The 26,931-nt window shown below is 42.1% G+C and overlaps 1 protein-coding gene across 1 annotated transcript; it reads right to left on the bottom strand.

Annotated features, from left to right (window-relative positions):
- Positions 1-754: 754 nt before the first annotated feature.
- LRRC31 (leucine rich repeat containing 31) lies at positions 755-26,580 on the bottom strand. Its single transcript, XM_030864742.2, has 10 exons — positions 26,397-26,580; positions 23,896-24,065; positions 18,418-18,664; positions 15,577-15,741; positions 15,190-15,357; positions 14,288-14,452; positions 13,670-13,675; positions 11,228-11,389; positions 6,106-6,273; positions 755-1,110 (listed from the first exon to the last, which is right to left on the bottom strand). The coding sequence occupies exons 1-10, from the start codon at positions 26,578-26,580 to the stop codon at positions 755-757; spliced, it is 1,791 nt and encodes a 596-aa protein (XP_030720602.2).
- Positions 26,581-26,931: the final 351 nt, after the last annotated feature.

Raw genomic sequence — 26,931 nt, 5'->3', positions numbered from 1 at the left:
AATAAAAAATTCCAAAAATCACTTAGAGCAGCACAGAAACTTTAATGAGTTAAGTAGGTTTTATGTGGCAAATTCCATGCCAAAGAAATGCTCAGAGGTAATATGTTAATTTGTTTATTTTAGCAATAAAATCTTTTACTTTATTTTCACAAGGTATTTTTTGATACTGGGTTTTGAATTTTCGACCACTTTTAATGAAGGTTTGTATGTCAGTGGCCATTATTAGTGTTCATAGTTTATATCTGAGATAAAAGCCAAGAGAACAAAAAATAATATACCACTGAAAGGAATACTTTCTGATAAAAATGTGAGTGGACCACATTAAGATACATATAATGGTAAAGAATATGAAAATGTTCCACAGTTTGTGCCTTTCACATTAGAATTTCACACACACACGCACATACACATAAACACACACCCTTATATTTAAAATATTTAGGAAAAGAGAGGCAGAAAATTCCAGGGCAAGACAAAGGGAGATGCAGTACCAGAATCTAAGCATTTTTGTCAGGGCTTCTAAACAGCAAGTGAACTAACTATATATCAAAACAAATGAAAATCCATTGAAAAGTATCATTCTTGTTTTATAAAATAGAGAATAAAGACATGCTCACATTAGATTATTATAGACAATATATATTCACAAACCTCGTGTACTGTAAATCCCACCAAACAGCCCAGAAGCTGGTACTCCTTGATTTCACCGGGATTCACTCTTGTTCTTTTCCTCTCCCTTAGGATGGTGTGTAGCTTAGTTGAGCCTTGAGAAGTCAGCTTCCTGAAACCCACCATGGTCAAAGTGAATGCTGCTTTTGTGATCTTGGTCAAAGCCTTCTAGTTCTTCCTCTTGTGAGGCTGGGAGGATCCACCTCTTCATTCCTATCTCGGTGATCTCAGGAAGTTTGGTCACGGCACATAACAAGTGTCTAAACCATTGTCCACGCTCCTGAAAAGCTGATGGCTGAAGGCTAATATCCAGCTTGGTTAACTCTTTGAGGAGCCACAGGTTTTGGCAGAAGATGGTCCATTCTGCATCACAGATGCTGTCATTATAGCTCAGGTCCAGCTTCCGCAGCCTGGCCAGGTGACCTGTCTGGATTACCGATGCTGAAAAACAAAATCACTCTAAATGCTAAAAGCCAAGGATACTTTCTAGTGTGACCATTTCCCACTTCCAAAAACACAACACAGTAGCTCCAGGATTCGTAATGACAAGACTGATACTTAGTAATGAAATGTTATTAGCTAGCAGTTTTATTCAGGGCATCTGAAATTACTCTAGTAACAAATTTCCTCTCTGCATTTCATGTACAGCTTGAAAATGGATTTTTCTTGCTCTTTCCAAATCCCATTCCAAAGAGTGTCTTTTTTGTCGAGTTCCTGCTCTCTGCTCCACTGGAGTCCCAACTCTTACTGCAGACTTTCTCTAATTAAAGGGGAAGGGTGATGGCTCACTGGCTTTAAGTCAGGACCATTTCTGAATAGTTTTCTTGCTATTTAATGCTGTTTAACTATTCATTGCTTATTCATTCTTCATTCAACAGTTATTTAATTGAGCACTTTCCATGGGCAAAATATGCTTGGATAATTTCTAATTCATGGGTCAATTAGAGACTTTAATACATGGATCAAGTTTTCCTTTGAATAGCACATATCACAGTACTACCCATAATGGCTCTCAATAAATATCAGTTAATGATGAAGCTAAGAAAAGGAGCTAGGAGAGACAGCCAAAGCAGACAGGACATGCTTCCCTTTTCAGCCAAAACCAGGAATGGATTACAGAGATGAGATGTGTAGAATCTCAGAGTTGGAAGGGACCTTGGAGGGCTCCTCATTCAACCTGATCAATGATCAGAGAGAAATCTCTCTCACAGCTTCTCTACTGGGGACCAGCCCAACAGAGGGCCTGAAGTCCCTCTTCAGGTTGCCCCAACAGAGGGAAGCAACCCTCAGCAGGAGGAAGCCATGCCTCTAGGCCCTATCTGACTTTCCCCACTGCCCACCTCAGCCTGCTGGGAACCTCAGCTCCTTCCTCGTGCCAACCATGCAGTGTTGGACAACAGTCAGGTCCCCTCAAATGTCCCCCCTATAGGCTTCAACACGCCCTGGTCCTTCAGTCATTCCTCACACATCATGGCTTCCACACCAAGTGGGATGCTCCATCCCCATCATTTTCATCATCCCAGTCAGGACACTCAACAGCTGCATTTGGTCCCTAGGTATTCATGTTGATCGTGTCCCTTCCTATCTTTCTGTCTCAGAACATTACTCACCATGTTCTCAAGACCTAGCTAAGTGTTAAAGATAATGTGCATGCTTTTTCCCTTTAGAAAATTTTCTATTACAGACATTTTCAAACATATAAAAAGTAGATGGAATAGGAGTGAGAACTCCCATGTTCCCATCAATCAGCTTCAACGCTATTTTCACTACACTGATCTTGGCTCATCCAGTCCCCTTCCCCTAATTTTTGTTTGTTTGTTTTTTAGTATTTTAAAGCAAATCTCAGACATTGTTTTACCTTTCCTATACTATCTGAATTTTCCAATGATGTGAGTACTCTATTTATTATATTTTAGTATTTTATATGCGTTATATTTTTTAAAATCTGGGTAATAGTATCATAGGTCATGAAAATACTATTTTTGTAGCTTACTATATGAAAAAAACCAATGCTGTTATTTACAAAAGAATAAAACACAAACTACTACGGATTAACAAATTCTTAAAGTTTCTATTAGAAATAATCAAAACAGTTAAGTGGCAATGCTTAAAGCCACACACAGCAATACTTATCATTGACTAAAACTTGAAAGAACAAAAAATACCCTTGACAAAATGTAAAAGTATAAATTTGACCTGAGGAAGAAAACCTGGTAGTAAAAATTAAGAAACAATATATAATGGCTGGAGCTATGATTAATAAAATATTATGCAGACCAAAAAAATAAAAAATTGAAGAAGCAAATTTTAATAACTTTAAATGAAATAATTTAAATATGTTTAATGGTGTCCAGGTCAGGAAAACAAACCAAACCAAAGGCTTATTCTTTGAGAAGATTGGTAATATTGATAAACCTCTTGTGGTAATCAGAATTCTAAGGTGACCCCAAGATTTCCACCCTAATTCCTAAGACTGTGTATATGATGGGTTCCCATGATTGGGTTATATTACCTGGTACACCTGAGTTTAAGAAACGTAGACCCAAGCGAGGTTAACCTACTCACAGGAGCCCTTTAAAAGCAGAGAATTTTCTCCAGCAGGTGGTTGAAGAGGAAGGAGGTCACAGAAGAAGTAGTCAAAATGATTAGGAGACATTAACAGGATTATAAGAAAACAACTTTATTTCCATAAATTCAATCTAAGTAAAATGGGCCAATTCCTTGGAAGACACAAAGTACCAAAACTCAAGAAGAAAAAGATAACCTGAATGGTGCTATATCTATTTTTTAAACTGAATTTGTAATTTAAAACTCCTCACAAAGAAAACTCCAAGTTTAGACAGGTTCAGTGGTCAATTCTATAAAGTTTCAAGTTAATGAAAAAATAATACCAAGTCTACAAAATCTTTCCAGGAAATAGAAGAGGCAGGAACACTTGCCAACTCATTTTCTGAGGTCATTATTACCCTGATACCAAAGCTAGACAAAGATATTACAAAAAAACTAGTAGACAATTACCTCTCGTGAACATAGCCACAAACATCCTCAACAAAACATCTTCAATTCATTATAAGAAATCTAGCCAGGTTAGGATTCCTTTACCTGATAAAGGGCACATCTACAAAACACAAACAAAAACCTATAGCTAACATTATACTTAATGGGAAAGACTGAGTGCTTTCCCCCCAATATCAAGAACAAGGCAGGGATGTCTGCTCTCACCTCATTCAACACCTACTGGAAATCCTAACCAGTTAAATAACCAAGAAAAAGAAATAAAAGGTATAGAGACTGGACAGGATGAAATAAAGCTGACTCTAATTATAGATGACATGATTGCCTACGTAGAAAATCCTACAGCATCTACCAAAAATCTCATAAAACTAATAGATGAGTTTAACAAGGTCTCAGTATAAAATGTCAATATATGAAAATCAACTGTATTTCTACATACTAGCAATGACCCATTGGGAATCAAAATTTAGAAACCAGTACCATTTATAATAGCACCAAAAAATTAAATACTTAGATATAAATTTAACAAAGTGTATGCAGGATCTGCATGGTAGAAACTACAAAACACCAATGCAATAAATCAAAGAGGACCTAAATAAAAAGAGAGATATACTGTGTTCATGGATAGGAGTACTCAATATAGTTAAATGTCATTTCTCCCTGAATTTACCTATAGATTCAATGCAATCCCAATCAAAATTCCAGAGGGATTTTTTGTAGATATTGACTAGCTGATGCTAAAATTTATATAGAAATGTCAAGAAACTAGAATAACCAAAATGATTTTGAAAAAGAAGAACAAAGTCAGAATGCCCATGCTACCTGATTTCAAGGCTTACTATAAAGCTTTAGTAATCAAGACAGTATGGTATCAGTAAAAGAATAGATGCATAGACCAATGGAACAGAACAGACCAAAAATAGACCCTCACAAACTGGCCAATTGATTTCTGACAAAAATGCAAAGGCAATTCAATGAGTCTTTTCAATTAATGGTGCTTGAATAATTGAGCTGTCGTATGCAAAAATATTTTCAGCCCATATCTCATGCCTTGTACAAGAATACTCAAAATGGATAATAAGTCAAAATGTAAAATATAAATGTAAACCTTTTAGAAGAAGATCTAGGAAAAATCCCTGAGAACTTGGGTTTTGCAAAAAGTTCTAAGATGCAACACAGAAAGCTCTATCCATCAAATTAGCAAATAGATCAATAGATCTTTATCAAAACTGAAAGTCTTGGGACTTCCCTGGTGGTGCAGTGGTTAAGACTGCACTCCCAATGCAGCGGGCCAGGTTTGATCCCTGGTCAGGGAACTAGATCCTGCATGCCACACTAAAAGCTCCCTCACGCTGCAACAAAGGTCCCGCAGGCTGCAACTAAAACCCGGCACAGCCAAATAAATAAATATTAAAAAAAAAAACAAAAACACTGAAAGTCGTGCTGTGCAAAAGATACTGTTAAGGGGTTGAGAAGACAAGTTACGGACTGAGAGAAAATATTTGCAAGCTATAGATCTGATAAAAGACTTGTATCCAGAAAATCTAAAGAACTCTCATTACGAAGAAAACAAACTATCCAGTGTTTTAAATTAGGCAAAAGATTAGAACAGACACTTCACCAAGGCATATATGCAGTTTACAGATAAACACAGATAAACACATAAACACATAAAAATACGCTCACTGTCATTAGGGAAATGCAAAATAAAATCACAATGATTTGTCCACATCTTCTAATTACAGTGTTTGGCCATAACACTTGCTTTGAAAACACATATTTGTTCCAACTAGATTGAAATATCAGAGAACAGTGTGGACATAACACAAATTTCTTGTTTGCTTATGCATAATTTATCCACAGGAAACAGTAGGTGAACACAGAAAACTGCACCCAGCTGAGCCAAGGTGGGTACAGGCGTAAACAAAATCCACACATGCACACACCTCTCAAGGACAAGGAGCCCCACCCATCCACATCCAGTGTTCCAACCTTCTATTCTACATCAGGTAATCCTCCTTCTTCCACCACCATATCTATGTCTATCTTCTTTTTTTCTTCTTCTTCTTCTTTTTTTAATGTTTGGCCGCACCTTATGGCTTGTGGGATTTTAGTTCCCCAACTAGGGGTCGAACCCTCGCCCCCGGGAGTGAAAGCGTGGAGTCCTAACCACGGAACCGCCAGGGAAATTCCTCCATCTCCTTTTATGAAACACTCTCCACTGTCTTTTTGGTTTCAGAATTGCCCTTATCTGTTTCAACAAGCTCTCTCCTAAGCAGATGTCAGGGAGCAGGGAAGATGCGCAGAGGGCTTAGCTCCAGGCCTCGCTGCCTCCTCCACCTCCCTTGTCCTGGACTGCCAGAGCAGGCACGCTGGGCTCTGAGTGCCAGGACTGCTTTGGATGGAACCAGTAGGTAAAACCCAGAAGAGCCACGTCCTCTGTCGCCAGGGAACAGCTGCTCAGCCTCAGCACCTGAAGGGACGTTGAAAGCTTCAGCGTTTCCAGGAGCAGCTTTAGGGTGCTGCCAACACACTTATTCCAAGAAAGGTTGACTATTTCCAGAGCAGGGAGGTGAACGGAGGCTTCAGCTGAAATCGACAGTGATAAGAATAGCAATAATTTAGGTTTCCTTAGAGGCCATAAGCCTTGAATTTGAGGAACCTAGGCTAGGGCAACATATTTCTATCAGTGAGGTTAAGACAGTTGTAGAGACCGTTTCTCCTGCCTGAAATTCATGGCCTCAATTTCTGTTGTCTATTTTTATTGGGGAGAAATGTTGGAAACTTTAGAAAAGTAAAACTTGATTAAATGGGGACTTCCCTGGTGGCGCAGTGGTTAAGAATCTGTCTGCCAATGCAGGGGACATGGGTTCGAGCCCTGGTCAAGGAAGATCCCACATGCCGCAGAGCAACTAAGCCCGTGCGCCACAACTACTGAGCCTGTGCTCCAGAGCCCGTGAGCCACAACTACTGAGCCCCCGTGCCACAACTACTGAAGCCTGTGCGACTAGAGCCCATGTTCTGCAACAAGAGAAACCACCGCAATGAGAAGCCCGCGTACTGCAACTAAGAGTAGCCCCAGCTTACTGCAACTAGAGAAAGCCCACATGCAGCAATGAAGACCCAACGCAGCCAATAAATAAATAAAAATTTTAAAAACTTGATTAAATGGAATTCACTATTGACTGGGATTTCTTTCCTTCACTTCACATTTAAGAGGGAGAAAGAGACGAACAGTTTTCACAGTTAGTCACGATTTCCAGAGTGTGTCCTGGTTTTACATGTCCTGGTTGCTGCTGAAATTCAGAGACAAGGCCAAACCTCCCTAGAACTCTGAAACACCAAAATGTATTTGTGTTTACTTAACTGCAGTTAACAGAGACAAAGAAGGGAAATAGTGTATATTGGAAAGATTTTTAAAGGAAATTCAAAGATTTTCTGCTTAGTTCTCGGTTTCCCCTAACGTTAAAATTAACCAGAGGGCTTCCCTGGTGGCGCAGTGGTTGAGAGTCCGCCTGCCAATGCAGGGGACACGGGTTCGTGCCCCGGTCCGGGAAGATCCCGCGTGCTGCGGAGCAGCTGGGCCCGTGAGCTGTGGCCGTTGAGCCTGTGCGTCCGGAGCCTGTGCTCTGCAATGGGAGAGGCCACAACGGTGAGAGGCCCGCGTACCGCAAAAAAAAAATAAAAAAAAATAAAAATTAACCAGAGCAACTTATCCACGAGGTATAGCCACTAATTACATTTTAAACTATTCTTCCTTCTTTCTAAAAAATAATATCCGTTTGAAGGGTAGATATATATTCTTTTTATAATATCTAACAAGAGCACCCTCCCACTCCTATGGTACAGAGATGTATCAATAAGAAATTGAACTTTATTTTCTCAAAGTGATGCAGAGAAATATGTATTTACTTGATTTACTTCTTTTTTTTATTGTTGATTTACTTCTTAATTCAAATTGAATTAAACAGGTCTCCCTCGACTTATAGTGGGGTTACGTCCCAATAAGTTGAAAATATCTTAAGTAAAAAATGAGTTTAATACACCTAACCTTCTGATCATCATAACTTTGCCTAGCCTACTTAAACATGCTCAGAGCATTTCTATTAGCCCATGGTTGGGCAAAGTCATCTAACACAAAGCCTATTTTATACTAAAATGTTGAATATCTCATGTAATTTATTGAATACCATACTGAAAGTGAAAAACAGAGTGGTTGTCTGGGTACAGAGCGATTGTTAAGTTTACCCTCGTGATGGCATGAGTATTGCACCATGTATATATTACTAGGCCGGGAGAAGATCAAAATTCAAAATTCTAAGTATGGTTTCTACTGGTGTATTGCTTTTACACCACCTTAAAGTCGAAAAGTGTGAAGTCAAACCACTGTAAGTCAGGGACTGTCTAAAGATTTATGTCAGATGATGTAATTTTGTGTAATATCTACTTGATTATGATCCATTGATTGTGTAGCTATAATTGAAAAGAGTTGTGCCTTCTGATGGCAGAAGACACAAAGTTAAAAACAAAATTTTATTTAAAAATATTCAACATTTTCCATCTAGGAAGTATATTTATGAAATCTCATGTTGTCCCCAAATTTATTTTTTGTGGAATTTTCCTAACAACATTAGTCTGAGCAGTGGAATGTGGGGTATGTGTGTGTGTGTGTGTGTGTGTGTGTGTGTGTGTGTGTGTTTACCCAGCCATTTTGGGGATTATAGCCCCCTTTGAGAAATTTGTCTGTCTGTCTATCTATCTACTAACCTGCCTATCTACTTACTGACTGACATAACTAATACCGAAAACGTGCTTTGAAGGATGCAGTGAAGAATAAACACAATCCCTGCCCTCAAGAGGGTAACAATCTGGAAGAAGTATCAACATCAAAAAACCACACAAGTAAATACATAATTATAAATACTGATAAAGGCTATAAGGAAGATACAGGGACTTCTAATTCAGAGAGAGGCTGTCTTAAAAGGGGACATTTACACTGAGATCTGCAATCAGAGCTCCCCAGGAAAGACTGGGGGGTAGGGAATTCTAGAGGACAGGAAGGTCAAATGCAGGAGAGAGCTCGGTGATATGAAGGAACAGAAAGAAGCCAACTGAGGCTGGGTTCAGGGAGCAAGGGGGAGAGCCGCCAGAGGGCCTGTTAGATCACAGGAAGGAATCGGGATTTTACCGGAGGTTCTCCAGGCAACTGCTGGCTTTTACAATAAAATTTACTTTTTTTTTTTTTTTTTCCACACCGTGTGGTATGTGGGATCTCAGTTCCCTGACCAGGGATGGAACCTGCACGCCTGCAGTGGAAGTGTGGAGTCTTAACCACTGGACTGCCAGGGAAGTCCCAAAATTTACTTTTTAAGTAAAATTTATAGACTCTCTCCCCATAATAATATTCACAACTGACATATATTGTGCATTTACTATGAGCCAGGCACATTTCCAAGAATTTCACATGTAATAACCTGTTTAATTCTTACAACCCTATGAGATATGATACTACTATTCCATTTACAGACAAGGAAACTGAAGCACAGAGTTGTTAAGTACCTCAGGTCATGAGAGCCAGAGCCAGGATTTGCTTTCAGATGTCTGATCCCAGGTGCTTTGGAGCCAGAAAAATGTACCATACATTCCCCACCGACAAAAGAATTGGAATCAGTTTTAGGGAGTTCACAGCCCCCTGCCCAGGCATAACTATAGACTGACTCTCTTAAGGGAGGAGCCGTGGACCTCAGGTTAAGAGACGTACATATCCTGCTACTTTTCCCCATCCAGACACGTGGCCAATGAGATGAGCAGTGCTGGGGGAGGACTGGGAGCAGTACATGGCAAGGACCAAGACCCTGTGGGTCGAACAGAATACTTGGGATGAAAAGGAGAGCAAGAATACCTTAAATAGAGAGTTCTTAGAATTTGGGATAAATTATATGTACTTATTTTTATTAACAGATATTAATAAATAACTACTTGTTATTTTTTATTAATAGAATGCCTCTTTTTCATTAATAATAGCCCTCTTGGGTCCATAGGACAATTCATTTTTAAGGGAGTGTCAACAAACATAACCCTTGAGGGAAGGCCAGAGAGAAGGGCTCTGTTTTCACTGTTACCCAGGAAGCACCAGAATCCAACCACACTAGTCTTGCACATGTGTACAAAATAGCGTTAACCTAGCAGGCCTGAGACCACTATCCCTACAAAGTCCTGCTGGCAAGGTTGGCCCTTGGCTGACATCTGGGAACTTGGAAGTGTCGTCACCATTCCCTAACTTATAAGGGTGGTTCGTCGTGCCTACAGTGTTTGTGTACAAATAAGATGATTTATGCTGAACACTAGCTTTCCTTCTGTGAGTCTGGAATGTTGGTCTGTGCTTCGTAGAGGGTGCCTGCATGACCAAGCCCCACTAAAAACCCTGGACTTGAAGGTTCAGGCGAGACTTCCCAGGAAACATTTCAGACCATGACGTCACAACATGCTGCAGGAACGGAGCGCATCCTTGTTACTCTGCTGGGAAAGGAATCTTGCAAGCTTGGGCCTGGTTTCCTCTGGACTCTGCCCCATGCATGTTTCCCTTTGCTGATTTTGCTTTGTATCCCTTTGTTGTAATAAATCTCAGCGGTGAGATCTGTGAGTCCCTCCAGTGAATCACTGAAGCTGGATGTGGTTGAGGAACCCTGGCACCATGTGCTTAAAGTGTTGGATGCCTGGGTGGTACATTTGGGAAAATTGGGCAAAGTCCCTTTGCCTCAAAATGTCTCCCTCTACTCGCTGACAGTGCCCTTGCCCCAGCATAGGCAGAAATGTCAGATTTAGTAAATCCCTGATGTAGGCCAGGCTGTATCCATGGTCTTCAGGCACGCCAAGATTCCTGACAGAGGACAACAAACCCTGTTGGGACTAGGTGCCAGGCAGCCAGCTAGGCTCACACACTAGTAAACGCCTCCCTTTCCAGCAATTCCAAATTATACTGTACAAGTTACCAGGAATGTGAGCCTTCAGAGTTGGTTATACAGCCGTCCCTCCGTATCCACAGGGGCATTGTTTCCAGGACACCCTGCAGACACCAAAATCCATGGAAGCTCAGGTCCCTTATATAAAATGGCACAGTATTTGCGTATAACCTATGCACATCCTCCCATATACTTTAAATCAACTCTAGATTACTTATAATACCTATTACAATGTAAATGCTATCTGTGTAAATTGTTGCCTGAATGAGACAAATTCAAGTTTTGCTTTTTGGAACTTTCCGGAAATTTTTTTCCAACTATTTTTGATTTGCTGTCAGTTGAATCCACGGATTTGCAACCCATGGTTACAAAGGGCCAACTGTGTACACTTTAAATTTACAATGCTAGAAATCATTCATGTGGCTTTGAAAGTCAGTTTCAAGAGAGCATATTTCCTGAAAGAAAGACAAATTAATACTTTACGTTGCCTACAGCTGAGCATTCATTTGTAGGCAAAGAGAGGCCTCCCCTCTCAGATGTTATGGTACCAGTGCCTGCAGGGATTTGGGGAATGCTCTTACCCAGGGCAGTAAAAGTCTCACTTTCCAAAGCACAGTTGTTGATTAACAATGACTTCAGTGCTGGTAAAAATTGGAGCCTGCTAAGTAGGTTTTCAGAAGAGCTGCCCATCTTTCTGTTGGCAGATAAGTCCAATTCTTGAAAACTCGAGAGAAAAGGGATACCTGGGCTACTAAAACATCAACAGTGACATGTTTTAGGCAGCATCTCACAAAGGATCTTCTGGGTGTTTGGGTCCCACAGTCTTTTTTTTTTTTTTTTTTTTTTTTTTTTTTTGCTGTACGCAGGCCTCTCATTGTTGTGGCCTCTCCCATTGCAGAGCACAGGCTCCGGACGGGCAGGCTCAGCGGCCATGGCTCACGGGCCCAGCCGCTCCGCGGCATGTGGGATCTTCCCGGACCGGGGCACGAACCTGTGTCCCCTGCATCAGCAGGCGGACTCTCAACCACTGTGCCACCAGGGAAGCCCCCACAGTCTTCTTGATCAGCAAGCACAGCTCTTCCCTCTCTGACCCCTGCCCTGCCTTACGCACAATTACACACCACATACACACCAGCCATTCTTCCCAGTATGCAGCTTGGGCACTTCTCCAAGCCTCTCTCAAGGCTAGAAGTTAAGAGCAAAGACTTTGGAGACAGAACTGGTGATTCTAATCCTGGACTTGCTACTAAAGAACTGTGTGGTTTCAGACAAGTTACTTAACTTCTCTGAACCTCAGTTTTCTCAATAAGAATAACACTACTACTTCACAGAGGCAATGGGAAGATAAAACGACTTGGTATATGTAAAGTGCCTGGTACGGTGCCTGGCACACACTAACTGCTCAATTAATGTTTGATACGATCATTCTTTTCTCAGAATATAAGTCAGAAGTACTAGAAAGGCAATGAAATCAAGAAATCAGCACAGATATCTGTGGCTAGCAGCACTGGAGTGGGGCCCTGAAGGCCCTTGCTGTGCCAGGTGTTACCCCTGCTTCGCTATCTTTCTGCTGCTTTTCCTGCTTCTAGACCTTTGCCATAGTTCTTTCGAATGTGGGAAATGCAGTATCCTGGGATCTCTGTGGGGCTGGCTCACCTCCTCAGAATCTTCCAGGGCCACCAAACCCACAGTAACCCTTTGGTCACCACTACATCTCCCTATTTTCTTTTCCTCCCAGCACCCCTGTTACGTGATTTGTTTGTGTATGTGTTTGTCTTCTGCCCTCCCTCCCAAAAGGTGAGCTCTGTGTGTAGGGGCTGCTTCGTGCCCGGAGTGTGCCTCAGAGCCTGGAAACCAGAGGCACAAATGTTAGTGGAAAGACGAAAGGACAGGAGAAAGGAAGGGAAAGGGAAGGAAAAAAGGGCAGGTACTTGCTGCGGTGGCTTCCTCTTCTAACGTCCCCAGCACCTTGTACTTCATCACGTATTTGGTTTATTGCTGCCGCCACCAGATTGAAGCTTCTGCCTGTGAATTTCCCTCAGCCCACAGAACAGTGCCTCGAACAATTAGATGATCAATCAAACGTTGTTGGCTAAATGACCTGTAATTCCATGCCTTTGGAGCTATCGAGAATGATCAGATAAAAGAATGTTCAATTCTTTAACATCATAAGGTAGAAACAGGATGTATTTTCAATTCCATCTTTTCAAACTTAAGCAGGAGAACAATGCAATTCACTACAGTTATTAAATAACCATTACCTTTCTGGGGCCACTTACCCGTGTTGGTGGCAGATCTAGATAAGAGAGGCTAATCCCTCTGTTGTACTAGCGTTAACAATTCAGATCCTCTAGCACTTTAATCCTCCTCTGAGCAATAAGATGAGACAGGACGTTCGTGTTATTCAGTTGTAGCATGGGAAATTCATTATTTGGAATCTGGTGGATTGGTAATTCAGGAGTGTCTCCACGGGTAGGACATTCATAAGAAAAGAGGATGGTGACACTTCACAGTCTCCACCTAGAGCCCAAAAAGGGACTGTTTACTACTTTAAAATCTTCATGAAAGCCTTGAACTCTTCTCATTTTCCCCAATTGAGGGATAAGAGTCTAAGAAATAACTTAGCAGGTCTAAAAATCAATATTAGACCTAAAGACCTATTTTACTGTTTTTCTCCCCCAGTTGTACTCAAAACAACAAAAAATTCTTTTTCTCGTCCTTTGTTGATTGATTTATTCAATCAATCACATTCTCAACAAGCATTTACTGGCTGCCAACTATGTGCCAGACCCTGTGCATGAGCAACAGAGAGATACTGAAAAAAAATAAAAATAAAAACCATCCCTACGCAGGAGGAGCCCATAGTACGGAGGGAGAGCAGAGCACGGCTGGTGTGCACGAGCGTCAGCACACATGCTGTGGCTGGAGTAGCCAATGCGGGGAAGGAAGAGAGAATGCAGTCAGAGTGACAGAGGAGCAGGAAAACCATCTGGACTCTTGTAATAATCTAGGCATGAGGTGACAGCGGGCTGGACCAGGGTAGTAGAGGTCTAGATGGTAAGCCATGGTCAGAGTCTTGATGCGTTCTGAAGGTTTATTTTGGCTGTAGGTGGAATAAAACCCTTAATCTCAAGCGTACGCTCGTTGTTTGTTAGGGGAAACTGCACTTATACATGACAGGTTACAGGACTATGTCTGTGGTAGGAAAGTAAGCGTAGTGACCTAAAGTTGTAACGTACACCCGTTATGCACCGTCCCACCGACTTTCTGTAACTTCATTTGTTTCTAAGTGCCTCGGCTTCACTTGATTAGCGAGAAAGACTCAACACCCTCCGTTTTGGCTTTCCTTCTACATCCCTATGTGTAATCCACTTTGTAACAGTAACAGATCCGTTTCTAAACAGCCACATACATTCAAAAATTTTCTCCCTCAAGTGCCACATCCATCCTTTACAGATGTGTCTAGGAGGAGTTTAGATTCACCAACAATTACTGGGCACTTAATACTATATTGGGGCATTCACAAAACTTTTATGATGTGGTCCTTCTGGTAACTTCATAAACAGCACATCTCAAATTTGCCAGGTTTGCAAACACATGGCAAGGCTCCAAGCGTCCTCCCTCGGCTCTGCAGTACCTACTCAGCCACATCGTGTCGTCGGCCATCAGCGAGCACTGGTGAAGATCCAGCCCCTCCAGATGCTCGAGCACGGCCAGCCCCGGGGAGTCTTCAAACCCTCCACTCATCTCCTTGTTGCAGGAAAGGTCTAGCGTCCTCAGCTCACACAAGTATCTAAAAGCAGCATCTACAAAGAAGGTCAGAACCCCATTCTGACATATTACAAGGCGGTCGGCAGGAGAGGGGGCAGGTGTGGAGAAGGGAGACTGAGACAATATGTACACTATGTTGACAAAAGCCCAGACAGTGGGATAACTGTCCACTTTGTACCATCTACCCCTTCGGACCTGACAATGGCTTCAAATACACACTCCCTGTGATCTGCATTGATCCTCAATGGTTTTGATCAAAATCTTTCAACTAATGAATCTTCCCCTGCTATCCTTGAGCACTGGTGCTGTCATAGCATTCTAGACTTATTCAAACTACCAGGGAGCAGGATTTTACAGGCTCTAGAAGTTGAAGGGATAGATACACATTTCATTTCCTATGTCACTGAAGCTGTTCTTTTTATCAATACCAATTCCTTCCTACTACTAAGCATAAAATAATGCTGCCATTTTCAAAAGTAAGAGAAAAATGGACAGCTTTAGTAGCACACTTATTTTGCACAGTGTCTCTCTCAGACCTAAAATATCCTGGCCTTTTCAGAGTCAGCTGTTTTAAAAGATTATTTTTGTAATCATGAAAGTACATGCTCACTGTAAAAGACTTAGAAAATCAATAAAACATGAAGAAGATTTAAATCACCCATAATCTTATTCCCCAACATAACCACTGTTTATGTTTTGTTGTATTTCCTAACAGCTTAAAAATTCCGTATAATATAAAGTTATATACAAACTTTAGCCATTCCTAACTCACCCAGTAGTTTGACACTCTTTTGTGATAACCCACATGAATGTAACTTCAAGACTTTCAGAGTTAAGGTACTTTTTAATCCCTGAGCAATACTGTTGAGACTGCCACCGATGTTTCTGTTAATAGAAAGATCAAGTACTTCAAGGTTTTGCAGCCTAAGTAGCAACTGACCTGGAAGGAAGGAAATCCAAAAGACAACTCAGTAAAGATGCAGGGTGTGAAAGTTGGGGCAGGCAGGAGGGAGGTACATCTTCATGTGACCTGGGATATAGTGAACCACTCTTTCAATTCAGGGTGAGAGAAAACACAGCCAACGTTGATTTCCAAGCTATCCAATCATGGGTGCCTTCACATGTTTTCCTGGGAAGGACTCTTCCAAATTCCACTTACCCACAAACGCCCCATCTTCTGACGTGAGGGCGTAGTCCACAAGCTCAGGCATTTGTATCTTGCTCCCTTCTCGGAATGTCCGGAGGATCAGAGGCAAGTTTCCTCCCACTTTACTGTTCCAGGACAAATTCAACTCAAGTTCAGGCAGCGCTTTAAGTGCTTCTCCTGTTACAAAATGGCCCAAAGATCAGGTTGATCGCTAATCCGCAAAGCAGGGAATTCGTTTCAAAATCAATACAGCCATTGTTTACGGAGTATTGAAGCCGGGCCAGCTACTGGTTAGATGCCAGGGAACAGGGAGGAGAAAAGGACCCAGTTCTTGCCCACTCCCAGCACGGTGAGCTTCTACATACAGGTACAGGCACAGCAAGTCTAGTCCCTCCAGAATTCTGAAGCCATGCTCGTAAGCAAACGTTGTGTAAAAAAAAAAAAAAAATCCACCTGTTAGTAGGGGTGGTTTCACCGAATTGTTTTCATGGTAGTAAATATTTCTACCAATCCATCTACTTTCTCTCATCCACCTTCTCCGGGGATCAGCATTGCTGAGAAGCTCGGCCAGAGGTAGAAGTGTGAAAGACTTAGAAAATAAAACATGAAGAAGATTTAAATCACCCATAATACTATTCCCCAGCATAACCACTCTTTATATTTTGGCCAGAGGAAGATTGGTAGAAGCAAAGCAGGGCACTGGCCACCACAGAGGAAAAGCTCACTTTGACATCAAGAATATCACATACCACTGATCCAACCACTGCAGGGAGGAACCAGTAAGAGAGCATCAGGCACTAGCAGCTCCTAACAGTGATGCAATCTTGGGGTGGAGGAGGATACAGTGAGGGGGGTGAAACTTGACATTTCTGATACCATTTCACACAGGAAACATCTGAGGGCTACAGAGTGGAAGCTGGGAGAGAACAGGGGAAGTGTGGGGAGATCAGCCCTTAGGAATAATTTTCACTGCTTTGGGGGCAGAACAGAATGGTGAGCCACACACATGACAAATGTGCTTTCTCAATGTCTGGAGTCAATTTTAGCACCAGTTAAGAGTGTTGGAAGGTCCACTGTGTCCAGAAGCCTCTCTTCCACCATCCACTACTGGGCTGGAACTTCTGCCACTGGTTATTTATTCCATGGTTTGAGGTTTTTGGAGTCCAGGAGCCTCAGGTTAAAATGCAAATTCTCCAGGAGTTATAATATCATAAGCCAGGGATAAAAAGGTGTCATTTTGTATGCCGTGGCCAGTCAAAGGGGCGTGGATATGTATCGCCCTGAGGCATCCCCCAGGATCAGGGAGAAAGAGTACATGATTGTCTGCAGTGCATATGGTACTGGAGGGCCTAGGCATTTGCAATCTTGCACTAAGCAATTGTAACAGGTGCAATAATGTTGAAATGCCTCTGATTTCTGTTTTCTTATTGGTAAACCATTCATTCTCCTTATACTCCATCTGCCATTAAGGCTAAGCAGAGTATGGATGATAAGATAGCCCCTCCTGGTGGAGAGGATGCAGAAGTCCTTCCAGAGAGGATAAAATCTCGGGGAGAGGGGAAAGGACACAAAACATTAGTGACAAGGGTGCAGACTCTCTCCTGGACCAGATGAGTTTAGAGTGGGTCCCAGGGCAGAAATTCCACTTCCTGGTTTCTTAAGGATGGTGGATCATGAAAAAGATTAGATTAGTCATAGAAAATAATCTATACTTCTTTTCATGCCTGAGTAACAGTATGTTAAATTTGAGACCCTGGTACACAATAACCAGCTGCTAACCAGTGGGGCTAAATTGATCATGAAAAACCACAGAAAGGTAATTTTGGATGAGGGAATAGGGAAAGAAAGAATTATTGAGCGCCTACTATGTGTCAAGCACATAGTAGGTACTTTACAGAAATGATTTAATGCTCACAATAATTTTTTTTGAGGTGGATATCACCCCTTTTCAGAGATAATAAAACTGAGGCTCAGAAAGTTAAGTATTTTGTCCATGGTCACAAAGAGAATTCGAAGTGGGACTAGGATTTGAAAGGATCTGGCCAGCTCTGAGATGTATAACATTTTTCCTTAGCTATAGGAAGGGTGAACCAGGAAACATCAGCTGGCCCCTATTTTCTAGGGAAGGATTAGAGAGAAGACATTGGCATAAATTTTGTTGCTTTTACAGAAATCTTTGCAGAGATTTAAATGATCAAAATACATGATCGAAATAAGAAACTTCAGACAAAAAGAAGACAGAAAAAGTATTCATTGCATCTAAAACCAGCAAGCATTCTAGATAACCCAGCATTCATAACCCAGTAAAGCAGCTGGGTTAATAGCATGACAAATTTTATCTTATGTTCTATGTTATCCAATGTTTGATATACTATAAACTAACTTAATTGAGGTTCTAGTCCTATTTAAATCATTGCTTTTAATTGGAAAATCTTGTTTTGATCGTTTTTTTAAAAATGGGAATGGGAAAATAGAAGAGAGAAATACTATTTTGGAATTGGAAAAGAACTTAATTATTATCTATCCCAACTCCTCTAATTTACAGATGAGGTAACAGACCCAAAGTGAGCAAATTTTACAGTTACTATCTCCACTTAAACTCCATGAGAACAGAGGCTTGGTCAGCCTGTTCCCTTCTCTGTCCCAGGGCTTAGCACGATGCTAGGTGCAGGTTACACAGCTCCTTAGAAGGTATACAAGAGCTCAACACAGCATCACATCATGTACAGGCAGCACTCTCATCCTCGTCCATGGGCACTTGAGGGGGTGGTGACCCAGATAATTCGCCCCTGAGGGTTTGGGTTGCAAAGATCCTTCCAGGGGAGCATCTCTTAAGGGAAGCATTCATCATACCCAGTGCTCGAACATCATCAGCAGTAAGTCTGCATCTACCCAGCCTCAGGATTTTTAACTTGCTGACAAGATGCATTTGCTGCATGAGTAAATGCAGGGTTCTGCCTATGAAATCATTCCAGGAAATATCCAGTTCTTCCAAGTCTGGGAGAGAAGGCAGCAAAGCAAGTAGAAGTGAACACAAGAAAAAACAGATTTGCACGTGTAATTTGTGATTTGTAGTCAATAGGATCCACTGCCTGTTGCTCTGGTAAGCGGATAGAAGGAGGGTGGACTTGCTGACTTTCCACAAAGCAGGGATCTCTCAGCCGCACAACTGGAGACATTGTGACATTTACTTTACCTATTTCTTGGGACGTTTTCTATTTCTGCCAAATAACTGCACTCTGAAAATGCGGTGGGGTTTCCATAAGATTTCATAAGAACTCCTTTATTGTAGTGGAAATTGTAATTCTACTGCTAGGACTGTTACTACCACTGTCACTGTAAAGTGTATACGGGTCCTTTTATTTTGCAAACCCCCCTGACGCCCGTCACCCTGTTGTCCTATTGGACCCTCAGGCTGAAGGTCTGGGGAATACTCCGTTGGCAGGACCGCTGAGACTGAGGGTGCCCGTTACCTTTTCTTTCTTATCTTGATCACCTGGGTGTCACCACTTTATAAAGTTCCTGTTATACCTACATGGGCCAACATGTGCAGGTTTAGACACACAAACCCTGACCAGAATCTTCTCTGAGTCTCCTCCACTGCTCACGAAAATTGAAGCTACTCTCTGTGAACAAGATTCTCAAAGGTCATCTTTATCTCCTGCAGCAACAAGACTTAAGAGTGGAAATGCCAAAGTCAGGGGGTGAAAGTGTCTTTGCTTGCTTGCTTTTAAACATCTGTCTTGAATGTTAAAATAGTGTCAGCAGTCAGATGCTGCATGGTGAGCTTCTAGAGTTACAGACATAGCAATTCCTGACCTTCCACAATTCCAAAGAAATTCTAAAAACATGCTTAGGGGGCAAAAAAATATGTTTTCTTTCTACTAGCATTCAAAGCACTTTAACAACTTCATCTTGTTCACCACGATCCTAACTTGATAAAGTATGAAAGACTATTGAACACATTAAGAAGGAAAAAAACAGGATTCCCGGGGCCCACCCTCAAAGATTTCAATTCGGTGGGTTTGGGTTGGACTCAAGTGCCTGCATTTCCACAAGTTCTGCAAGAGATTCTGACATGTACATAGGCATTTGAGAATCACAGGCATGGTGAGAGCTCCCTCGTAAGAGATCTGTCTCAAATATAATGGCATGGATTTTAATTAAAATACTCAAGGACCCCTCACTCAAAACGCAGTTCTTTTGATACCTCTGTTGGTAGACACACCTAATTTGATTCAAGATTTGATTTAAGGTATCTGAAAAAAGAGAGTTTTTAAAAAAGGTGGTGACAGTGGTGTTGGGAAGATGGTTCTTCACAACCAAACTCATGCTACAGTGTCACAAACAGTAGTTGCACTTTTGTGTAAAACGGTGTGAGCAATAATTGCTGGTAGTGATAGTTTTCATTCCACAGATAACAACGAGATGCCCCTTTAAATTCCAAGCAGGGCTCAGTTTTATGGATGAGTATACATCCGATGCAGGAACAGGTGTGTTTCAGGGAGCTAGAGGTAATCAATAAGAAGTAAAATTGCTCAGGAAAAACAAACAAACCTCCCTCTTAAACTCGGCTCAAATCTTTGAAGCTTGAGGAAGAATCAATTAACTTGTTTAAAAAAAAAGATAGCGTTGCATCTGCGCTTCCTGAGTTGTCTGGGCCACCCTGCAGACCTAGCACTACCAAGTGAGGACCGAGCACTTTCCCTGCTCATCCCAGCCCGAAGGCCCTCTGTGCCTCTGCGCAAGGTCAACTCCATACAGACCTGGCTCCCTCACATCTAGACACTCAATCTAGACACTTGTCGACAGGGTTTTTGCCCACCTTCGGCGGGAACGTTTTTTTCCTCCATCCTGGGTCTTAATTCCATTTCTGAAGTGATAGTCTTAGCTGTATTATAAAAATAAAGAAAAATTTGCTGTGAATGACAGAGTGTATTAAAGATGCATAATGATCACCATAAGACAAGTGAGAAGACGGACAACAACCCTGAACTGGTCCCTTGTGAAACCTCACCTCAGTAAGGGGACAAAACCTGACCTCTGTTCCTGCGGTCGGTGCTCAACACTGGCCGCTCCAGTGACCCGTTTCCTACAAAGGAGCCTGAGGAACTCAGTGGCTTTTCTTTCCTGGCCTGACCTGGGCTTCTTGCATGTAGATGGAGCTTTGCTCCTGGACAGAGGTAAACTTGGGCTTCCCTGGTGGCGCAGTGGTTGAGAGTCCGCCTGCCGATGCAGGGGACACAGGTTCGTGCCCCGGTCCGGGAGGATCCCACATGCCGCGGAGCGGCTGGGCCCATGAGCCATGGCCGCTGAGCCTGCGCGTCCGGAGCCTGTGCTCCGCAACGGGAGAGGCCACAACAGGGAGAGGCCCGCGTACCGCAAAAAAAAAAAAAAAGAGGTAAACTTGTTATTACAGCGTTTAAGACAGCGCTGCTGGAAGGATGCACAAACATCTTTGGTGAATGTAACGCTGGGGGTATGCCCAGGCACTGGCCTCCTAACCAGACAGGTGAGGAAGGGGAAGCACTGCAGTCACCACTGATGAGCCTCAGATGGCTAAAGAGAGCGAGTGAAACCCTCGCTGCTCATTTCCTAGACCCCTCAATTGACGCATCCGGAGAGAGTAGTCCCTGGGAGAGCTTTTGTATTTTCTCAACTCCTGCCAGAGAATACACTCAGAAAGCCTCATGTGTCCTCGTTATTAGGGACTTTTTAAGTGGCACCCTTACCAAGTTCCACTGTAATACCACACTACATGATATAACTACAACTTTTTTTTTAAATAGGATTTACTTTTTTTTTTTTAATAATTAATTAATTAATTAATTAATTTTGGGCTGTGTTGGGTCTTCATTTCTGTGCGAGGGCTTTCTCTAGTTGTGGCAAGTGGGGGCCACTCTTCATCGCGGTGTGCGCACCTCTCACTATTGCGGCCTCTCTTGTTGCGGAGCACAGGCTCCAGACGCGCAGGCTCAGTAGTTGTGGCTCACGGGCCTAGTTGCTCCACAGCATGTGGGATCTTCCCAGACCAGGGCTCGAACCCGTGTCCCCTGCATTAGCAGGCAGATTCTCAACCACTGCGCCACCAGGGAAGCCCATCACTACAATTTTTAAAAGTTAAATAAATAAAAATGAAAAGCTATGATTTTATAGAGTGCCTACTATGTACCAGGGCTTTACCTACTGAATGTGTCAACATTTAAGACACATGTGAAACACATCATACTTTTGTAAGGAAAAATGAATAGGCATGTATTGACAGTGACTTTAAAGAGGTTTTGCAAGTGAAAATGCACAGTTAAAAACACATGCAAAGAGTATACTGGAATCCAATAGGAAAGCATAAATTCTGAATGTGCAGTAATACTCTACTACCCCTGACAAAACGTATACAACCACATAGCAAAAAAGAAATATATTAGTACCAGTGGAAATGAAAAGATGATGGCATGACAGTAGTAGTAAATGTAGACTAAAATATTAGCAGGATAATAAAAATTCCCCCTCTCCTCCACAGTGTGTCTGGTGGCTTGCTATTTTTGTTTTGTTTTGTTTTGTTGCTTTGTTTTGTTTTGTTTTCTTGGTGGCTTGCTATTTTTAAGAAAACCACCTACAGGCTGTACATCTTTGCGGGGATAGTTGGTGTTGTCACATTCTACCAGTAGGAGGCAGCATCATCCACCTACCATTTACCTCTTCATTTCGACCTTCAATTTTTATTATGGTACATTGGATACAAGGTATTTTGTTTTGGGTAGGGTTGCCAGATTTAGGAAAAATAAAAATAGCACGTCCGATTAAACTTAAACTTCAGGTAAACAAGGAATCATTGTTTAGTAAAAGTATGTCCCAAATATTGTGTGTATTTTTTCTGGCAACCCTAATTTTGGGGTGAGGAGAGTTGTGGATGGAGGATGTGAGTACAGGGCACTTTGTGTAAACTTAATGCAAAGAGTCACAAGTACACTATTTCATAGATTTGGAAACTGAGACTCAGAGAGACTGTTAAGTAGTAAGCAGCAGAGGCAGAATTTGAACCCAGAGCAATCGACTCCAAAGCCCATTATGTGCAGGTGCTTTTTAAAACTTTTGTTCTTAAAAAAATTTTCTCTGCATTGTATCTTATTGCTCTCTTTTTTTTTTTTTAGCTTTTTGTCTCCATAGGCTCAACCTACAATCATGCTCAAGTTCCAGCCTCACCAAACCTTCTTTTTCTTTGTTTTCTCCTCAAACCACTGTTCTGTCAATCATTTCCTTTACTGTCAAATGTTTGGAAAGAATGGTTTGTATTTGCTGACCCCACTTCTTCACCACAGTTACCAATTAACCCTCTACATTCTGGTTGCCACACTGGCCTAGCCAAATAAATTGTTTCTCAGGGGTCACCACCAATGACCTACGTATGGTCAGGCCATTCAAGATGGCTGTTCTCTTGCTCTCCGTCCATCCCCTGTTCCACCAGGCCCTGCTTCACTCACATGACTCTCCAATCCTCTTAATTATAGGGCTTAATCAGTAACTGCCTGCTGTGCTTGCCCCCTGCCCCTGCTGCTGGTTTCCGTGGTAACTGATGAGCCCACCTGACATCAGTCCCCCTATAAATGGTAGCCTCCTTCTCCACCAAGTAGTGGAGGTTGTTGCTATGTCCTGTCTGCTGCCGGCCATCCGTGGAAGGAGTGTTGCTCCAGGACCTTTGTGTAAGATGCCCCTTAACCAACGAGCTTTGATGTCTCTGTTGTTGTCTCCAGGCTTTTCTTTGGTCTCAAGGCTGAGCAGCTACAAGATTTGCAGGCTGGTGGGGTGCGGTCCACCAACCAACCAGTTGACAGATTCAGAAATCGCTTCTCAGACCACAGCCTACTTGGGCGCTCTGTAATATTTATATGATTGGCAAGTCCAAGGCAGCACAACGGGAAAACCTGGTTCAACTCGTGGGTCCATCAGGTAAGCAAGTCACTTAACTTCTCTGAGCCTTGGTTTACTCATCTATAAAATGGAAATTATAATTCCTGCCCGGTTCATTTCTCAGGAGCATAGTGACTTAAAGTTACTGAGGCCTCCCAGGAAGATGGGACTCTGCAATGCCTTCTACATCAGAGGCACTTTGTAAACATTTGTTGAATGAGCAAATAACTGAATGAATGAATGAATATTAGTTTTACAGTTCCTCAATAACCAAAATAAATCAAGATGACAAATCTTTATCAAACCACCTAAGTATAAATATGAGTACCAACTTATGAGGCCCCTGGACCTCTCCTTACAGGCCATATATTTCTTTTTTTTAATCTATAAACCCCTTCCTTCAAAAAATATCTTATGTCATACCTCATTATATAAAACAGACGAGTCAGAGCTGCTACAGGTTGGCTGAGGAGGGAGGGCTGGCACTCCATGGAGGGTGCAAAGTGACCACACGTAAGCAGCTCCATGGAGTGACTCGGGGCCTTTTCTGGCGGCTTTACTGCTGAACCGAGCTCTTGCTTCTCCAGGTGATTCTGTGAGCCAAGCAGTATCTTCTCATTAGGTTCCTTTCCAAGCTAAACCTGTAGGGGCTTGTTTCCGTTGTTTACAACCAAGAATCCCGATGCTTTCATAAAACATTTTTACATGTTTGTAACATGGGTGATGCTGTACAGGGAACCAAGGTAACAAGTTCCTGTTGCCAAGGAGCTACCTGTCTGATGGAGCAGACAAGAAAGCCACAGAGGGTCCAAAGTCCAGTGGGTGCGTCTTGGGAAGCTTCCAGGTGAACGTGGTAGATAAATTGCACCTTAAAGGGTGAGTGAAAGTCAGCCAGGTGGGTGGACATGAGAGAGGAATAAATGGGGGAGGGGTGCAGAGGGAGGATGCCACAAGGGTAGGTCTTTCTAGGCACAGGTACCCATTTCAGGGGAATGTGGCCAGTTCAGGAGAGAGTCAGTCAGAATGTCAGGAGTAGAGGATGAACATAAGATTGGGGGGAAGGCAAAGGTTGTGAAGAGATATTCAACTGATCACAAACACCTTGAAGACCATGCTTGCGAGTATAGACTTTCTCTTCAAGGCAGGAAAGACTCAGTGAAGGATTTTAAACCGGTGAGAGACACCACAGTATCTGTGGTTTAGAAAGAGCACCCGGTAGCAGTGTGGAGGACAGGCTGGCCACAGAGCAAGACCAGGAGCAGAGAAACCAGGGAGAAAGCTGTGGCAGTGGTCCAGGCAAGAGACGATGAAAGCCAGGACAGCAGCGGAGAGAAGGAACGAGGTCCCAGAGCTGTTCGGAGGACAGAATTCACATGACTCCAGGGGCCACTGGACTTGGGGAGAAATGGAAATGGAGAAGCCATGCATGGTGTTGCCCAGCTGGGGTAACCAGCTGACTGGTCTTGTGCAGTTAATTTAATCATGGTTGTGGGTATCCATGAACCATGTTCCTGAAGCTCCAAATCATACTTTAGAACAAATATCAACAACTTTCTGACTGCCCTCTTTTAAAGGTAGACTTCTTAATTTTCTACTTCCAAAAATGCATTCAATCTGCTTACAGGTAAAATGATATTTTTGGTATTTGGTGCAAATAATCTGACGGACATGAGGGTAAGTTTAAATGAAACAAGATTGGCCATGGATTGGTAATTGTTAGAGGGAGGTGGTCTTGGGGACTCATACTGTTCTCTCTTCTTTTGTATATGTTTGCATAAAAAGTTTAAAGTGTTTTAAAAATACATTTAATCTAATAATATAGTGACGGCATTGTATATGACATAACTTTAGAGAGAGATTTAGCAATATTTTCATAACCCTTGTATTTGTCACCTCTGTTCTGGGAATGTGTGCTAATTAGCTGAAACAGACTAAAGCAGAAAATAGGGGAGAGGGGAAGCCAAAGATATTCACTAAAGGGCAGAAAAGGAACTTAAGTAATTATGGCATAGGCATGTAATGGAATATTATGCCACTGTCAAAATTAGCATATGAACATGACGTAACAATATGAGAACTGAGCAGTATAATAATATGTCTCAGTAGGATCACAGCTCCGTGTCAGATCAAGCGGGCTTTATAAGCTCTTATAACCGTACAAAGTACGTCCGTTTGGCCCCAGCCACCTCTCTGACTGGTCTACTACTCATCCTCTCTCCATCTCTCATCCTGCTTCAGCATGCCTAACCTCCTGGCTTGCTCTCAAGCACTCCAGGCTCACTCCCATCTTGGGCCTTTGCATTTACGCATCCCTTTGCCTGGAAAACTACTCCCACAAACACCTGTGTAGCTGGCTTCATTCATTCTACGTGGCTGACTTTCAGATCTCAGCTCAAATGCCACCAAATCAGAGACTCCTTCCTTCCAACCACATCTAAAATAGCACCCCCAGCCCATCATTCTCTGTCTCCTCAGCCTACTTTGTCTTCATATGACTTATCACACTGAAATTATATCTGCTTTTGGTTCTTTATGTACGCAAATGTTCTCTTTTTCATGGCTGTCCTTCTAATAAAAGTGATTGGCACAGATGCTCAGTGTTTGACTTGTTGGTTGACCATAAATGCATGTATAGGAATAAAAGGCTGAAAAGAATCTTGAAGAAATGACCATTTGTGTTAGAATGAAAGGAAAGAGGGTATTTTTCTCTAAACCTTTCTGCAACATATTACTTTTGATAATTTAAAAGGAAAGTGAGGGGAATTCCCTGGCGGTCCAGTGGTTAGGACTCCACGCTTCCGCTGCTGGGAGCCTGGGTTCAATCCCTGGTTGGGGTCCCGCAAGCTGTGTGGCATGGCCAAACCTAAAAAGTAAAATGAGCAAATTATTTAAAGCATTTAACAAAATAAATGTTTAGAACAGACTCATCATGTTAGGTTTCGGTGTCTCGTCGCTGGGTCGAAAAGCAGTTGTTTTAAGGTCATTGCTCTCTTTTCTGTTTTCAGCTTTGGGGGACCTGAATTTTGACCCCCTGATGCATTTGTTGACAAATAAAGTCTGGGGTTTAGTTTCTCCATCTGAGGAACTCTTGTTCCCTGTTTGACTCATGGACAAGTTGAAGGGGGTCTTTCTCAATAAGCCATCTTCCTGTGGTTTTCTGTTTTCTAGGATTTCAGAAGAAAACAAGAGTCTGTCAAGCCTGTGTGAAATCCTAACTTCCCTACACCTGTCTTTATTTCCCCCTTACTTTCTGTTTTTCTTGCTGGTAGTGTTTAACGTAAAAATGAGAATGATGCAACCCAGGGTCCTGGAACTAACAGATGATAGCAGATAGAAATCCAAAGCAAATTTGAGTTTTAAACTTTGCCCTATTTTATTGTGAGATACAATTCATTAAACACCACTTTGGCAAGTGCATTAAATGTGTCAATACTTTTAAAATTTCAACAGTCAGTTAAA

The sequence above is a fragment of the Globicephala melas genome, chromosome 4 (genome assembly GCF_963455315.2).
Source record: "Globicephala melas chromosome 4, mGloMel1.2, whole genome shotgun sequence".
NCBI classification, from domain to species: Eukaryota; Metazoa; Chordata; class Mammalia; order Artiodactyla; family Delphinidae; genus Globicephala; species Globicephala melas.
This window is presented reverse-complemented; position numbering and strand designations above follow the sequence as displayed.